Source organism: Antechinus flavipes, chromosome 3, assembly GCF_016432865.1.
Source record: "Antechinus flavipes isolate AdamAnt ecotype Samford, QLD, Australia chromosome 3, AdamAnt_v2, whole genome shotgun sequence".
Classification (NCBI taxonomy): domain Eukaryota; kingdom Metazoa; phylum Chordata; class Mammalia; order Dasyuromorphia; family Dasyuridae; genus Antechinus; species Antechinus flavipes.
Window position 1 is genome coordinate 87317222 of NC_067400.1, and position 19261 is coordinate 87336482.

Here is a 19261-nt window from a genome sequence, read left to right on the forward strand (position 1 = left end):
GCTCTTCTATCTGTATCCCTAGCACTTAGCACAGGGATCTATGCACAGCAAGCAATTAATAAGAGCTCTCACCGATTTTCTTATATTTTTTTCTTTTTTCATACTTTAGATCATATTGACTTCATAACAGTTCTTGTAAAAGCAAATTTATTTTTCAACCATCTAACTTAGGTAAAATCAAAAAGCTAAGCTTTTTCTTCTAGACAGAAGACCCAAAAAAGCAAAGTCATTCCAAGGACATTTATGGATGAAACCAGAACCTTATTATTACTTCTCCCCCAATACATAAAATAATGTCAAGTAAATATCATTAACTATTGATCTACAGTCTACTATCCCCATCTAAAGAAAATTTTTATGATAAAAATATATCACATTCATTGCGAAAGGAACAGTACTAGTTTGTTTGTTTGTTTGTTTATTTATTTATTTATTTATTATTTTGTTTAACAAATAATATTCCACAGGAAACATTTACATTATCACAATTGACTAAAAGATAAAGAGAATACAAGATTCCACTGAATTTACTATCTTGAGTATAAACATTTAATACAGTTAACACATTTAATTCCAATAAGCAAACAGTACCTTAAAGACTCTTCCAACAAACAATTTATTTCCCTTACATACATAAGATAAATATACATAAGATGTAAGAGATAATTTTGTCAACAACTCTTATAAATATCAGATGAGTCATAAAACACGGAAAAACCTGTTCTTGACAAATATACTAATTGTCATAGAGGAGATCTAACAGAGTCAAAGATGTAGATGGATTCTCTACAGATGATTAGTTTCTGGAGATGCTCATTTGGAGATTACATAGGGCTGGGTGAATCAAATAGTAGAACATGACAAAGCCTCCTACATAAAAGCCATAATCACTTAAAAGAATATGTTATAACAATCAATAGAGGAATAACTCAAATGAAGGCCTATTATCTAAATCATGAGATGAAGTTGGATGACAACCTAGAGAGAATCTTCCTCAATATATACCCTGGACAAACACTACAAATAGAAAATGACTTGGGCCCAGAACTGAACAGAATGAGGGGAGGTCAGGGCTAGATTTCCTTTGGGAAACAGCCAAGTTTTTTTAAATGACCCCAAATTTCTTTCTGCAACAAAAAAGTTCATTTTCTGGTTATGTATAAGGTTATGAGTTACGAAATGCTATATTCTCCAAGGAATTACAATAGAGCATCATACAAGGAAAAGAGAAATGGAGAAGGACCTGGCGTGCAAAGGCAATCTAACACTTCACAAATAAGGAATTATACAAGAGAAAGGGAATGCAGGAATTCTCAGAGAAGTATATATATATACTGAAAAAAAATTGGCATGGCAAAAAGGAGGGATAACTAATGGATAGTCTACATGCTATACGGTTATCTATATAATACCCAGAAGAACATCTATCAGGTGCCTCATCATAAATTTATGGGAATATAAGGATTAAAACCCCAAGAAGAATAGGCATGAAGGGGTTATAATCTATATCACTGGAAAGAATATTCACATTGATGAGATCCCAGGACCACTGGAATACTGCAATCGGTCTTACAGGCGGCCAAAAAACAATCCAGGCAAGCATTCAGGCCTGTATCTGTAAAACAATGTGATCAAACATTTAAAAAAGAGTTTTTTTTTTAAATTAAGGAAAACATTCCACCATAATTTCTGACAGTTTGTATCTATTAAGTATTTACATGGCTCATTAAAAAGAGGAAAAACAAATAGTTAGCATATCAAAATATCCACATTGTTAAAAGTTACTGTGGGGGAAAATATTGATGCATATTCATCATGGTTATTATTTTTTGTTTCACAACTGAAAATATAGGAGTGATCGAACAAGAATGGAATGCTATTCACTGGAATTTGCTATTCGTTGGAGAACAAATATCAATGCAGTCAAAATGATGAAACATTTCTGTGAGTTTGAACATATTCCTCCAACAGATCTAACTAACTTTAAAAATCAAATTGATTTTTAAAATATTATCTCCAAACAGTTAATGTAAATCTAGTTAGCTACCAACTTAGTCTACATAACAGCCAATCTAGTATTTTAATGAAAAATTCTTCAAAGATTATTCTTTCAAATGGCAAACAGAAAAATAAATGAACACTCAAAAAACCTGAGAAATTTACAGTCTCAATGAATTATACTTGATATCAACAATTAATGTAATAGCATAATACATTCAGTAGTACACACCCCAAGTAAATTAAGTGATCCATTATTAATATGTAAATATAAATTTTTTACAACATTAAAACTGTAAGAAATCTTAATTGTCAGACTATGGAAAAAATGTTTAGTGGAGCAAATTTCTTTGTTTTCAGTGCTATATTTGCTCTTCAAAATCTCGCTGATGATTAGTTCCAAGAATCAAAGGCTTATAGCCATATAGGACCTTAGGTATCACCCAAAATAGCCTTTCATTTTATTTGCAAATGAGATAAGCAAGGCTTCAGAATTGTTCAGATACTTGTCAAAGAAGCACAATGGTGACAGAACAGTCTAGGTTAAAACTCAGGCTTCAGATTCTTGGGTCAGTGCTTTTCCCACTATATCAATTATTTTCTTACCAGTCAAGTTTTTAACACCTTTTATCTTTACATATTTTTTTTTGTCTTAAAAAAAAAAATTAATGCATTAAAAAGATACACAGTACATTTAAAGAAACAAGAATAAGAGGCCAACATCCAGAAAATACAAGTTAAGTTTTACAAATAATTCTTGAGGACTCTTTCCTAGGTGTGGGAGAGATGAGGTATGGTGTTTCAGTGAGAGCTGTATGGGACACCTTGGAGGTCATCTAGTCCAACCTCTTTTCTTTAGAGATGAAGAAATTGAGATCTACGGAGGATACTGATCTGCCTAAGGTCCCACAGGTAGAAATAAAGCCAGAGCATCACCAGGAAAGACCTGAATCTGAATTGTGCCTTTTAAGGAATGTAAACTGTGTGAGCAGGAATCTGTAGTTAACATCTGTGCATAACAACACTTGCACTAGGCAAGCTACTCAAAGAATGGTAACGAGGGAAGTGATTCTGGAAACCCTAAAGCTCGACAGAAATGTGAGTTATTATTACTATTGTTGTTAAAATTTATTAATCATGAAAAAAGGTAGCTGTCTTTTAAGAAAAACCATCTTGGAGAAAATAATGAATACTGCTGTCAATATGATCTTCCTATTATTGAAGCAAATTCAAAATAAAATTTTGCATATTCCACAAGTATAAAAGGAAATTTCTTATGCAATTTTTAGGGATTTAATCTATCATGGAAACCCTCAATTCACAAAGAGTCTCTTAATGTTTTCTAATCAGGTTTGATAGAAAGAAGAACTTACCATATTTACTCTCTAATTAATATGAAGCCCATTTGTGACCCAAAATTAATGCCATCCCGGACATGAGAGAAGAACATCTCAGGATGACAGGATGTACAAAGGTCAAGATTTTGATTCTGATCAGATTTAAAATCACCTTGAATATTCTGAGGAAGAATTCCTCCCCGTTCTAAAAGAATCCTTAAAATAAAAAACAAAAACAAAGAAAAGCATCAACAATTTGAACATTAATAACCAAATAACAGAATAAAATGTATAAGACATTATTTTAGATAGGAAGAGGAGGTTGATTTTTGGTTAAAAAAAAAAAAAAAGCAATTCTAGTAAAGGTCTACAAACTACCAAGAAAATTAATTAATTTCAATTATGATACCTAGACTATCTGCCAAGTGGGGGCTATATCCTTAATTCATGAGACAATAATATTATACTCTGTAATCTTGATTTTAGTACAAAAATTTGCAAACAATAAAAAGGTTTGGAAAGAGATACTTCTAAAGCAAATTTAAAGGTATTTTTATTCAAAGCTTACTTAATTCAATCATAGCATTAGGCTGGATCAAACATTTTAGAATTGTTTTAAAAATCATATGGATCTCTTCCGCCACCCCCACCCCCACCCCCACTTTCTCTGAAAGAATTTTTTAAATATAAAAAATTAGTTAGCAAAGTAGTAAAATACATAAAGTTATAAAATAGTTAAATTGCTTCTTAAAGCCATGTGTAGAAATAAGTTGTATTTTTATGTTTGTATACAAAAAGTAACAATTCTTTACACATAACTCTGCTTCTGGAAGCAAAAGAACAGAATCAAACACAGACAGATCAATGCTATATGCAAATCATACTCCGCTTTTTAAAGATATTATTAATAGAATTCAAATAGCAAGGCTCCATAAAAATATCTTTAAAAGCACTAGATTTCATATCAACCTATTTAAAAAACAATTTTGATAATAAAAGTGTTTTCTGGTTATGGGCATATTTATGGCATAAATAGCAATCAGCTTAATATTTCAACATCCTTGGGAAACTTAGCCTGTGTTACCTAGGATTAAAACTAAATTCTGATCTGTCTATCTAGAGCTTAAAAAAAGATTAAGTTACATACCAAATATTTCTTTTTTGCATTTCAACCCAAGAGGTTTGCAAAATCTGGGAACAACAGGTTTCATGTTTTATCTAGATTTTTGACGTGAGTTCTCAGCTAGTGGATGTCTGCATCCTGAATGTCTCATGGCTACCATTTTGGTCATAAAATGAAAAGGCATTTCATGTTCTACAGGAAAGAAATCAAACTTACCTAGTGGCTCTACGCAGATCAACGTAGGGATTTGGTGAATCAATTAGTCTTACACATTGAGGATCAAGATTATAAAAAGCCTGTGCTGATTCTCTCGGAAGAGTAAAACAACAAGGTCCTACTGAAGGGCCCATTACAACACGAATATCTTCCAGGCGACAGCCATATTCCGCTACCATAGCATTGACAGTAGCCATAGCAACTCCTAACAAAGTACCCTTCCATCCTAGACAAGAAAAAGGAAAACAAGTCAAAATTTGGATGTGCTGGATATGGTTTAAACAATATTTCTCTTGTTACTGAAATACTGAATCAATTCCATAGTGCTAGTTCTTAGAAAAGCTATCACATTCCAATTTAACAATATGACTATAATACATAAAAATGATGAAAGTAGTATTCTGAACTCTGCAGAATCTTTATTGGACCATAACTTTAAGGACAGAAATGTGACAAGATTCAAGGGGAGGAAAAACAAAAACAAATATTCACACTTGATGACTTTGAAGATCACTGATTTCATCAACCAATGCAGCTAGAAACCCTTCTACATCTCAGAAGTTCTTCATAAAAAGCTATGGCCAGCTTTGCGGTAACTGGCCTCTCCAAATTTAGCTAGGCTCATTATTGGACACAGTCTGTAGCCAGGCCTACAGTCAATGCCTTTCTTTGGTAGAATGCACTAGACCTTGAACTCCTTTCAGTATCTGAGAGCAAAATGAGTCAAATAAACACATATGTTATCATTAAGAATGGAATGATTTGATGGTTCTTAAAAAATATAAGATAATTATTTCCTATTTAGAATTGATTAGGAAGAACTGAACAAAGAAAAGAGAAAGAATAGTATTAGAATGTTTAAAAGGTTAATTATATGTGCTGGTTAATGTTGAAATAAATTTTGACATATTACAGATTCCCGATTCCTGACAATAAGAATAATCTGGGTAGCCAGGACCTCAGTTGATGTTTAATACATGCCAAATATGTGCACCTCAGTATGTTAGGAATTATAGTTGGAGTTTTACCTAGAGACAACACAATTAACTGGGTGATCTTAGAGGTCCCTTCCAGTCCATAGAGTCTAAGAGAGAAGAACACAACTTCATAAGGCAGGGTTTTATACAATAGAAAATGGGTTAGGAATTGACCTGTGATTCCTTAAAGGAAAATCACAAATGAGAAAGCTCCTCTTACCCATGAAAATACAGATTCACAATTCCTGTGCTTAAATAACCTTTTCTTGTACTTAAAAATGTAAAAACAATTCTTAGTTTTTACTAAGCCTTATAAAAACAGGTCAACGCTTGGTCTAAAGTTTGGGGGGGTAGGGGCGGGAGAAAGGGGGTAAGTGACACTTGTCCAGGACCATGCAGTCAATATTTTGGCCAATTTTACTGGCTTCAAAGTCAGTTTTCTCCCCACTTACATGCTGCCTCTTTTTTATACAATGCAAAAAGAAATAAAGTTCAATTTTATAAACATGCTGCATGCTAGATATGTAGACTCAACTACAAGAAGCTATTATCTTTTATCAATTCATTGAAAATGTTGATTCGACAGAAATTAGGTACTGTAGCAATACTATAATTATAGTCTATTTACCATAGTACATTGAAAACAGATGATCACCATTAATGATCACCCAGAAAACAGATGATCACCCAGAAAGAACAAAGAAAATTTAGAAGCAATTATATATATTGTCTAGTTCTCATGCTATTTGTATTTAGCTCTAGTTTTAATTCCAATTTATCACACTTCCTTATTCTAGGTGGATGCCGCCTCAAAAAATATACTAAGATGGTAGCTCAGTACTGAAGTCTATAATGTCCACTAATTGCTTTTGCTTGTCAACTAACATGGTTGCTGCTGTTCAGTAGTTTTAATAGTAACCAACTCTTCATGACACCATGTGGGACTTTCTTGGCAAAGATAATACAATAGTTTGTCATTTTTCTTCTCCAGCTCATTTCACAGATGAGGAAACTGAGGCAAATAAGATTAAGTGACTTGTTAAGGGTCACACAGATATAATAAGAGTCTAAGGCCAGATATGAACTCAATCAGGCCCAGCACTCTATCCACTGCAAGACCTTGCTGCTCTCATATAAGTCATGTTTTAATCATGTTTAAAATTTTTCTAGTTCTCTCTTCAATCTTTTTTTAAGTAAACTTTTCCCCCACATTTAAAAAATGCTCTCAGTTCACATAACTGCTTATGAGAACAACCAAAAGATAACTAATGATAAAAAAAAGTATCAGCTATAGTTTCATTCCTAACTATATTTCAAAGTCTTACTCACCCTAACCCTAAGAGTTGCAGAAAATATAATTTTATTACACAGCGATTCCTACAGTCTGTATCTTTAGATCCAGATTGTGTGCTTACTATATACATTGTCAGGAGTCATTATCTACATTGTCTCTAATTTCATGAAAGCATACCTTGTAAACTACATATGGTAAATTGAGGCTTCAAAATGTAGAAATATAAGGAAGATATTGTAAGTTATTTTCAAAATAGAACATGTAAATAAGGGACCTGAATTTGTGCTTTTCTTGCCAATTTACAATTTTCTGAAAATGCAGGGAGTCTTCATAAGTCCTTTGATTATTATTTCATCATTGAAACTATTTATTTTTCAAAAACAAAGTTTAGTTTAGCAGAAGCCCATAGATAATGTGCTTTGGTCTACTCTTGAGGATAGCTGGAGTACTAACTACCTAAGATTTGGGTTTTTTTAATGTGAATTTCCTAGACAATAAATCTATGTCCTAATTATGACTCTACTTTTAAAATTCTTAAAAAAAAAAAAAAAAACCACTGGCTTCTTTTATATTTCATGGCTAAATCTCTTTTCTTCCTTTTAAAGAATTGGATCAGTTCCATAGCTATGAAAAGGACTTTACTTTCAAGGACACTGTACAAATGGATGTGTATTATTTCTTTCTATGTGATCTACATCTTAAATATTTTAAAATCTCAAGAATTTTCAGTAGAGTGTAGATATTGTTTTTGTCTTTGTATTTTTAGCATTAAGAAAAGTGTCTTGATAGAAACTACTTAATACTTGTTGAATTGATCTGCATTTAAACTGCTGAAGCAACAAATAGGATCCAAATTTTATATCAGCAAATAAGAAAGAGAGTAAACTCATCTTCCCCAGCAAAATTCTCTATTTAGCAAACCTGGCTACAAACTATGAAATGCTACTGTTATAAGCAGGTGAGAAGCATTCTAAAATGCTTTTATTTTCTCAGTACTGTAAGGCCTAGAGCCCCAAGTGACTTGCCCTGGCTTTCTCTTTCTTTTTCTGTGCTTTTGTACTTGCTGTTTTCTATGCCTGGAATACTCTTTCTACTCCCCTCCACTTCCAAGAATTTTTCTTTTCCTTCAAGATGCTCTTCAAGTACCTGAAACCTATCCTGCTGCTTTCAATCACTTATTCCCTTTCACTCCAACCATCTTTTATTTAACTACTTAATTTATTCTCTTTATATTTATTTTGTAAATACTTAAATGTGTCTTGCTGTCTCACATATTAGAATGTAAGTTCCTTATGAGTAGGGATTGTTGGAATGTAAGCTCCATGTGAATAGGGATTGTTGGAATTATTTTATTTATAATCCTAGCTTTGAGCTCAGGTCTTGGCATATAGCAGGTACTTAAAACAGGATTACTGATTGAATGAAGACCATACTCAAATAAGAATCTACATACTGTTCTAAGAAACCTCCAAGAATTTTCCCCAATTTCCCCAAGTGATCCTTGGTATTAAGAAATTGCTTTTTAGATTTTAAATTATTTAACCTTAGGTTTAAGCGTCTTCTCCTATCTCAATATATGTCAAAAGCAACTGTCCAATATCCATAAAATCTTAAATACTCTATATAAAAGGAGCTAAGAGTTGAAATAATAAAATCTAGTTACCTGAATGAGCGACACCACATGCTTTTTTAACAGGATCCGCAAAAATCAAAGGTATACAGTCTGCACCAAGAGCTGCTATGGTAACACCTCTTTGGTTGGTTGTTAGTCCATCATAAGAATCAGGCTCTTTTCTACCCATTATCCAGACACCATTAGCATGATCAGTCTAATAAAAAAGTAAAGATTTAAGGAAAATAAGGAAAAAAAAATTTTAAAAAGAAATTCATTAATAAAGTTGTATAAAATGATTATACTATATAACTACATTATCATCTTAAAAATTATTATTAAACTGTTAAGTCTATAATGTATGTCTCACTCCTACAGATGATAAATATTAGGTATCCTTGGACCAACAAATTATCACATCTCAATTTAAAAATATAAAAACAATAGAATTTTTGAAACTCCTTTAAAAAATATTAGTTTTCAACATTTATTTTTTTTCCTTTTTTTTCCAACATTTATTTTTAGACTATTTTGATTTCAATTTTTTCTCCCTTCCCAAGACAGCAATCAATCTGATATAGATACATGTAAAAACTAAAAAAGAAAAAAAAAAAAAAAGAAAAAAAAAAGAAAATCTCCATAAATCTTAAAAGAATATTAGAAAATCAGTAAGTCCCAAAGTATAAAGTTCAAAATGAAGAAACTAGGTGGAACAATGAATAGATGGAGTGCTTGGAGTCAGGAAGAAATGAGCTCAAATTCAGCTTCTGAAAACTTGGATATATGACCCTGGGTAAGTCACTTAACCTGGTTGACTGTTTGGCAGACCTGTTGTGAGGATCAAATGAGATAACACTTTTAAAGCACTTAGTACATGCTTGGCACATAGTAGGTACTTCAGACAAGCTTGTTTCTCTTCCTTTCTAGGGACACAGGCTTTGTCAGGAAAAAAGATTAAAAATAACAATTCTGTTTGCTTCTCATGCTACTTGAATAGCCTCTCTTAACCATATTCACACACTCATAAATCAAAAAGATTCATCAGTGAAGCTATATACCAGGAGGATCAGGTCCTACAGCAACCAGTAATGGTACCATAATACTTTTAGAAGGCACTTTAAGGGGCAGATAAATAATACATAACCTATCTATGAGGTCTAAGATGTCTGCTGAAGAAAATCAAAAGTATCCTTATACTAGAGGTGGAAAAGCTGAAGCAAAAAGTAGCCTAATCAAACGTCACATGGTCAAATAATTATACTTTGATTTTCTCATCCATGAAGCAACAAAATACCTTTATACGGTGAAATTTTTCAGGGTCAAAGCCTGCCGCTTGAGCCAATCTTCGCAGATTTTCTTGAACGACAGCCTTGGGATCTCTACGCTTAGTACTACTGAAGAGGTTGCAAGAACTGAGAGTGGGTATGTAAGATATCCCACCTGTCCTGGTAGTGAAGCCATGTATGAAAATATCTGATGAAAAATTGAGTAAAAGATTCAAAATAAATTCCATGCACAAAAACTAACATTTTACAATGCTCCTGTTAGATGATATTGATAAGAGGCAGTAATCAAGATATTAGCAAGGATTCTTTTACTATGCTGCCAATCATGATTCATACTGGCAATCTCTGAAAGTAATTTACACATCTTGTAGTAACTGGCTAAACGGGCCAGTTATAATAGTTTCTGCCAAGCCAATTTTGTAGAATAGAGACCCAAACAATGGAAATTCAGATCCTGTGCCCCTACTCCAATAACAGATGGAATAGAGAATAGTGTTAGAATAAGGAACTGAGATGTGAGTGCTACCTAATTCACAGGGATGAGAGCCCAGATACTTCTAAAAAGAGCTCATGTTTATGCAGTGTAGTAATTTTCCTAAAGCCAAGTCAGAGAAGTGGATAATATAATGTTTTTTTCTTGCTGGGTTCTTATTTTTCCAAATTCATCTAATTCTTCTTTAGTTTCTAGCTCCTTGATTCACATACTCCATGTTTCTCTTCACATGAAACATAGTCTATTAGGGAGATAAGGCAAATATTATGTAATATTATTATGATCCAAAAGGAAAGATTGTCACCAAAGGTATTAGAAGCTTCTTAAAAGAGTGAGCATCCAAACTGGATTTAAAGAATGGGTAAGAATTCACAAGTTACAGAAGAGTAAGAAGGATATTTTAGGAATAAGAAACAGTATAAGCAAAGCCAACACCAGGAGAGCAAAATATGCTTCATCACAATCAGAGCACATAGTAGTTTATTTATTTTTTGCAATAAGTTATGAAAGGTAGGGTAACATTAAATAATAGTGAATAAAAATATATCTTAGACCACAGAACAAATATTCTTTTGGATTTTGACTTAAGCAGCATGGTATGCTACAAAGACACCTAAACTTGATAATCATACTACCTAGTGGAGTCACTTATCAGGGACTATGGACAAGTCAATTAACAATTCTCTTTAGACCTCAGTGTCATCGATGAAAAGGAAGTTGGACAAGTAGGGTATTTCCAACTTAAAATCTGGATCCCACAATAACCTCATCAACAGCATGGACTTCATAGCTGATGTCATGAGACAAGCATGTCAATAAAAAGGAAACAAAACTTAACACGTTTAATAACAATAGGTTTTATTTCTATGTCCTTGTTAGCCAAGAGTCTCATAGTTAGGGATCCTTACCTTAGTGATACTTATTTTCTCCTTCAAACCAGAGAGAGAACAGTATCTACTCCCAAATATGATAAAAATTCTTTGTCTCCTTTCCCCTTGTATTTTGACCAACTAACTATTCTCCAGCTAAATCAAGAGTGATATTGACTTTACCCAAACTAGATGTGATATGCTGATGCAGACAAATGTGGTTATATCTTTTACATGGAAACTGCTTTATACTATGTTCTACAGAAGCAAACAATTGTCAGATAATATTTTAAACTAGTATCAAGCTTTTTTGATACTATTATATCAGTTCAAAAAAAATTACATATGTGCCCCCAGCATATGTATATGTACTTGTTTATAAATTACAGAAGTATTTTTATATACATTACAAAATAAATATAAAAACAGAAATTGAAAATATTTTATTTATTAAAATATAAAAACTCGTTTTGATCTCTTAAAATGATCAATTTAATGAGAGCAAAATTAATGAATGCTTCATTGATCTTGAATATTTGTATTTATCATTTTGTATAAAAGCACTTCACTAATCTGATTTTAAGGTCAATTTATTGAGAAATTTAGTTTTAAAGGCTGTTATAACTTAAAAAAAAAAAAGATCTCACAAAGTCAGTGATCCAAATGTATTGCAGGCTCTGAAGTCAGGAGGACCTGAGTTCAAATCTGGCCTCTGAAAGACACCCTCATAGATAGATAGAGAGATCAATACCCTCCTAGCTGTGTGACCCTGGGCAAGTCACTTAACCCCAAGTGCCTCAACCAAAAAAAAAAAAAAAAAGTGAATGCTAACTGTTATTCATCTACTAATAAGGTTACCATCTTTATCAAATAAATGATTTAAATTCTAGGGAAAAAAAACCATAAAAGTGAATATACCCAGAAAAGTGTTCTGGTATGAAAGAGTTATGAAATCTTAACAAGTAGGCTATATTTATTCTCATGTATGTTAACTATCATATCTTGCTATAGTAGCAAAATTATCAATAGGCCAAATTATTTCTATGCTTGTCAATGACATAAACTTTCCATTTGTAAAATGTCAATATGGCTTATGATGATTTGCTTGCTAGGAAGATTATGATAAAACTGTACATACAATTGCATAGTCAAGCTATCAGTAATCAATAAGAATTTACATGCCAAACACATGTCCATCACTAGGAATATAAAGATAAAAACAGATAATTATACAGTGAAAAGTGAGCTGGATGATTGAATCCTCTCAGGCTCAGTTCCTTATTATTAAAATAAGGGGGGGGGGAGAAAGGATATTGTACTATATGGTCTATAACTCCCTTTCAACTTTAAATCTATGATCTTTTGATCTACAGTAACTAGAGAATATATACAAAAGCTATACAAAGTACTTTGGAGAGGGAGAGGGCTAGAGAATAGAGCAGGAATAGCTTCAAGTGATGATTAATTTTAACCAAGACTTGAAGAAAACAAGAGATTCTAACAAGTGATGAAAGGAGAGTAAATTCCAGGAATGAGGAAGCCAGCACAAAAGCGGAGACAGGATGAAGAATATCTAAAAGTGGATCAACCAAAGATTATGGGAAAAGGAATAAAGCAAAATAAAGCTAGACAGGTAGATTAGGAGCAGATTATGAAGGGCCTTAAGTGCCACATGATTTTATATTTTACACTAGAAGCAAGAGAGAAACACAGAGATATATTCAGTAGAGAAGTGACATAATCATACTAACTCTTTAGGAAAATCACTTTTAATGCAATGACCAAGCATAATTCCAGATGACCAATTGCGTACTTACTTTCTGATATAAAGGCCATAAGACTCCAGATGGAAAATGAGACACAGATACTTGGACATAGCCTATGTGGGAATTTGTTTTGCTTGAATAACTGCTAGAAAGTATAATGCTTTATTTTTGGAGGAAAAAAATCACTATGACAGGATGTGAAAAATGGATTGAAAACGGGAGAGATTTGAGGCTGGGAGACCAATCAGGAAGTTCTTGCAATAACCAAAGCTGTAGATGAGAAGAGCCGAACTAAAATGGTGGCTGTGTCAGTACACAAGAGATAAAAGATGTTCAGAAAATTCTCACTTTTTCTAAAGTATATTATCATTCTTTTTTTGATCTGAGTATTCCCTCTACCAATGAAACCAAACACAGAGATGCTTTTTTTGGTGATGCTGAATAACTTAGTGAATGAATATCAATGAAGATTATATATGTGTGTGGTTGTATGGTGTGTGAGTGTGTGTGTGTCACACACACTAATAAATCATGAAAAAGAGATGAAATCAAGTAGAGGAGAGTGAAACAGGTTAGATGAGTGCCTAAAGAGTTGACTATATGCATACTTGAAAAATAAATGGATATAGCTTAAAATACCTGGGATAAAGGAAGATGTGAGAATGGTGAGCTCCCCCTTCAGTCCTGGTAGACTTCTCAAATATGTTTTGATATCATTCTGGATTTCTTCTAATTCTTGGTTTGTAATAGTATTTATTTCAATAGATTCTTTTATATGACTTTCTCCCAAATCTAGTAGTAAGTCTTCAAACTCAAAATGGTAAACATCAGTGAAGAGTTGATGAATAAAAACTTTCATTAGTGCTTTCCTCTGCAGTGTTGTCATTATTTTAATGCTAGTCAAATTTTTTTCATCAAGTTTTTGCTTAATTATATATAAGATAGCAGCCATACTGGAATTACTTATAACCTCAAAACCCACTGGAAAGATTGGTAAACTATTAATCAATTCATTTTTATTATCATCATGTTCACCATTATTTTCACATCTGAGATTATGGCAATGCATTATGCAAAGGAATTTGGTATTTGTGGCATGGAGGTTTTGCACAGCTTTCAATGTTTTTAGTAGCACACAATTACTCTGAGAGTTCAATTTCAAACCAAAGAAATCGATCAATACTGCTTCTGCCATACCCGAGAACTGTACAAAGCTCCTCAAAAAGAATCCTGCACCAAATAAACTGCCTATAAAGAAAAATATAATATCAACATATAAATTATATCACCTTTTCTCTATGGTTACAATAAAAATGTGTCATATTTCATTTTAAAAATTAGATTTCCATATCAAAAATCTATCAAATAATATGACCAATGATGTCTTCCTTATTTTCCACGTAAAAATTTTGTATGTCTTTGAAGCACAAATATTTTTATTAAGCAGTGTTTTACAATAGAAGAATTAAAAATAATTAAGGAAGAGTCCTAAGATAACTTCTTTTTTTTTTTTCCACTATACCTAGTTAGCTTAGGCAATATTTTAAAAACTGATAAGAATGAAACATAACATCATATTCCTTGATGTGAAATTCTTGCCTGGAACCAGGTTCCAATTTTGTCATTTACTAATCATTTTAATTTCACTGATTCAGTTTCCTTATCTTTGACATGAACAAAACAATATTTTAAATATGGACTCCAGAGGGTTGCAATATAGATCAAATAAGATAAAATAATAAAGAGCTTTGTAAATCAAAAGTTATATGTGGCAATTAAGCCATTTCAGTTGCATCCAACTCTGTGATCCTTTTTTTTTTTTTTTTTTTTGGGGGGGGGGGCGCTTTCTGTCAGGGATATCAGAATAGTTTGCCATATTCGTCTCTAGATCATTTTTTTTACATAGGGACTGAGACAGACAATTAAGTGACTTCTGCAGGGTCACACAGCAAGTGTCAGAAGCTGGATTTGAACACAAAAAAAGGAGTTTTCTTGATTCCAAGTCTAGTGCTCTATCCAACTGTACCAACCAGTTGTATTAACAGCATGCATTAATTAAACTTCAATGAAATCACTAGTTCATAAAGCAGCTTCACCATAATAATAATAGCCGACAGGGGGTTAAAGTTTTGCAAAGTGCTTTACATATGATCTTCTCATTTGATCTTCATAGAAAACCAGTGAGATAGGTGTGCCATTATGTTCATATTACAAATGAGAAAAATGAAACCCAAAATGGTGAACAGGTTTATTCCATATCACCCAGTTAGTAAGTGTAAGTTTTAGAAGCTGAACCCAAGTCTTTTCATCTCTGTGGCCTATTATCTTTCTTTAAAAGGACAATAGCTAATAAGGAAATATTTTTTGTTTTCTATAGAGAGAATTGTACAGCTACATAGCAATACAACAAACATTTAATAAAAAAAAAAAAAAATAAAAATAAAAAAATAAAAATAAAAAAAACATACTAACGCCCTCTTCTTCCTTCAACCACTAACAAGGCATTTATTGAAGGCTCAAGCCACAATACCAGACCGCCCCTAGTTTTTTTCCTTAGACTCCATGCTGCTATGCCCTTTTCAACATCTCTCCCCACCTAATACTCCCCAGCGCTGATTATTTTCTAATGTTCTTAAAATTTATACTTTTCATTCTTTATCTAAAAACACCCCTAGTGCTAATTTTTAATAGATTTAACCAAATACAAACGGGAGAAAGGTGGAAGAAGAAGAATGGGCACAGTGATTTGTTCCTCCAAATCTCAAAGCCAGTGCTGCTGCCTTCTGCTGCATTTTTCCTTTTCCTACAGCATCAAGGAATCAATGGCGATCTCAGTTTCCTTCCCCTCCCCCTCCTTTTTTATTGTTCTTAAACTGCGACTGGTCTTACATATCCCCAAAATATATAGCTCAATGGAATTTACACAACTACGCAGAGCTATATCTACATATAGATATTATTCTAGCCCATGTCTATGTATATATACCCAGAAATAGATACATATATAAATATGGATGCAGATATAGATCTATTCTATGTCGAAGTATTTATACACTGAGATCTATATCTACGTATGAATACATAGCTATACATATAATGTATACATAGAGCCACATCGATGAGTATATACCTATAGCTCTATGTAAATATATATTATAGAATATTATTATATTATTAACATAATATAAGGGAATATTAATTATAGGATATTATTCAATATTATAGAACATTATTAAGGCGATATAGCCATTACAGATTACATATTGTTACAGATAGTCTATTATACTTCGCCAATCTAGAGGTTTCTGATCATTAGGTCGGAGCTAAGGTAGCCTGACCTTGAACTTGAACTCCTCCATCCGAATTACTGGCATCGAAAACCAGGCAATTCCAATTTTTAAGCTCCTTCCCCCACCCCACCCCCACCCCGCAGGCCTACTATGGGTGGGGCTGGCTCTCGCAGAAGCCGCAATAGGGCTGACAGGCCATCGTCCTCAGGATTCGCAGCAGCCCCCCATTAGTGGGGTTCATGGAAATTCTCCATTATTACTGGATCAGCACCCACGGACCCCCCATACTTACAGCCCCAGGACGTGCGATAGGGGTCCTCCCTACAGAATCCCCCAGGCGAGCTTCTCGAGACACCCGCAAGAACCTGCGCAATCGGCTCCACTGCGTCCTGGGGACGCGGACAAGACGGCTCTGCAGCTGCGCAGTGCGACCGCCCGGGTGGAGATGTCGCAGCGTTTCCGGGGTGGGCCCCAGCGCCCCCTCACTTCACCCCTCCCCCAACAGACCCCCCCAACCCCCAAGCGCGGCCTAGTGCTAAAAGCCCCCGAGAATGAGGCAGGAAAAATTAACCTAGAGGAAGAGAGCGGTAGAAGAAGCCGGGCCTGGGAGGGGAGGGAGTGGGGCAGTAGGACTCACCTGAGAAGCTGGAGTCGGAGCGCGGAGCTCCGGAGCGAGAACGAGACGAGTGGTCCAGGGGTTGGGAAAGAGAATAAGTCTCGAGAACGAAGCTGGAGAAGGAGGGAGAGAGGGAGGAGCTTCGGCGAAAACGAGGATGGGGCTAGGGAGGGAGGGGGGAAGGATAAGCTGGGGGAGCTACGCTATCGAGAATGAGACTAGGTGTCTAAGCGAAGCGAAGAAGAAATCTCGAGAACAAGGAGGGCCGGCCCCGCCCGTGGCCTAAGAGAAAGCGAGGTTGAGTTTGGGGTCTTCTCCCCCCCGCCCCCGTCCCTCCCCCTCCCCAGCCTATAAAAGCCCACCCCTCAGGTGTGGGAGCGGGCGGCCTTCTTCCCTAGCTGACTGAATCCTCACTAGCTTTTTGAATTCCCCAAACAGCGGCCATTTCTTGGAAACCGTGGTGTTGCCAGACTTCCAACCTGGGGTCTAGACCCTAACTGTGTAAGCGCTGGTAAGTGCTTTTTTTGCGCTTCCATGAGCCTCAGTTTCCACGTGTGTCAAATTTCCCCAATCCCCAAACGTCTGTGAAACAAAGCGCTTACTTCATGTCGCGAACACGTCATGGACATGTCAGGGACCAAGCCCCGAAGGTAGTTTGAGCAGAGCCCCTCAATGTGCAGGTTGGCACCGGCCCCAATTTTTAAACCTAGTGATACACTAGATGTCAGTGCATGGTCCAGCAGGACTGCGCCTTCCATTGTTATGGACCCTAGAAATGATGGAAATGGTTGCTATGGAAACCCAGAATCATCCATTTTGGAAGCCATATTACCCCGGGACTTACAGTGACTCTGCAACCCTTTAAAACTAACCATCTGAAAATTAATCTTTTTCAATTAATAGTGTTTTATTCCAATTACTTGTAAAGCTATGTAAAGATAGCTTTCAACATTCACCTTTGTAAGATTTTAAATTCCAGATTTTTTTCTCCCTTTGTCCCTTTCCTCCCCCCTCCCCAAGACAGCAAGCAATCTGATACAGATTACACATATACAATCCTGTACGCATACTTCCATATTTGTCATGTTGTACAAGAAAAATCAGATCACAAAAGGGAAGTAATATTATGCATTCAGTCTCCATATTTCTTTCTCTGAATGTGGATGGAAAAAAATTTTTTTTTAAAACAGAGATATTGTTTAACCACAAGTTAATATATTTTATTTGTGAAGCTGATGTTTTGAATCTAGCTGTAAGTGTCTATGTTTGTTTGAATTAATCATCTTAGAAAAGTCTACCCAATATTCTAATTGGGAAATATTCATAGGTATAGAAACATACATAGATCTATATAGACGTTCTATGATGCATAATGCTATATATTATGCATATCATATTATAGACTGGATACTGACTAGCTATCACAGAAACTTGAAGAGCATGCTATCTTTGCTTTCATCCAGGACCTTGCTAAAATGTTAAATAACACAGGGCCAAGAATTGATTGCATGACATCCCATTATATGTGTGTGTGTGTGTGTGTGTGTGTGTGTGTGTGTGTGTGTGTATCCCTAACTTTTTCTTCTTTGAGCCTCAGTTTCCCATCTTTCCATCTATGAATTAAAGATGATAATAATACTAATCTCCAAGATTTATTGGGAAAATAAGGTGAGATGTATGAAGCATTTTGCAAACCTTAAAATACTATAGAAATGTTAGCTATTAGCTATTTTAATTGAATCAATTGAAATATTTCCTTTTTGATATCAGTATAGCTAACTTAAAATGGAATAAAACACTATTAATTGAAAAAGATTTTAAAGGTCACATAGCAGAGTCACTGTATGTACATATATATGTATGTATATATATATGCCTCCAATTTGAAATCAGCACATTAATAACTGTTCTGTGAGTGGGATCCTTAAATCAGTTTAGAATTTATCTTAGGATATAATGTATTGCTTAGCCCACATTTATCTTGTGTAAAAGATTATGATTTTGCTAAATTTGTTCTATTTTAACTGTCATTCATTTATTGTCAACATCTCAAATCATTCAGGAAATATTTATTGAGATTCCAGTTGTGAGACAATGGAATACCCCAGAAATAAGTTTTATTTGAAGGTCAGCAAACCTGGGTTCTACTTCTAGCTTTGTTACTATTTGACTTGCACCCCGTCAAATATCAGTTTATTTATATTATAAAGAGACAGTTTGACTTGATGATTTTTCAGGTCCTTCCCAGCTCTAATATCCTGTAATTACAGGATTGTAATTGTAATGTAATGTAATGCAAACATGGAGTCTTTTGAGATGTACAAAAATATATAAAACTGGCCCTATTGCCATGGTACTTTCAATCGAGTAGAGAAAATATGTCC

General features: G+C 34.3%; 1 protein-coding gene across 5 annotated transcripts; it reads right to left on the reverse strand.

The window, feature by feature from the left end:
- Nucleotides 1-401: 401 nt before the first annotated feature.
- On the reverse strand, nucleotides 402-17079 carry LACC1 (laccase domain containing 1). Of its 5 annotated transcripts, none has more exons than XM_051983855.1 (6): nucleotides 16899-17007; nucleotides 9852-10030; nucleotides 8609-8774; nucleotides 4675-4900; nucleotides 3372-3551; nucleotides 402-1615 (listed from the first exon to the last, which is right to left on the reverse strand). In XM_051983855.1, the coding sequence occupies exons 3-5, from the start codon at nucleotides 8745-8747 to the stop codon at nucleotides 3377-3379; spliced, it is 540 nt and encodes a 179-aa protein (XP_051839815.1). In that variant the 5' UTR covers nucleotides 8748-8774; nucleotides 9852-10030; nucleotides 16899-17007; the 3' UTR covers nucleotides 402-1615; nucleotides 3372-3376. The 5 variants fall into 5 exon arrangements, with proteins under 5 accessions (XP_051839815.1, XP_051839814.1, XP_051839811.1 ...); XM_051983854.1 differs by lacking the exon at nucleotides 16899-17007 and adding an exon at nucleotides 16554-16671; XM_051983851.1 differs by lacking the exon at nucleotides 16899-17007 and adding an exon at nucleotides 13611-15345.
- Nucleotides 17080-19261: the final 2182 nt, after the last annotated feature.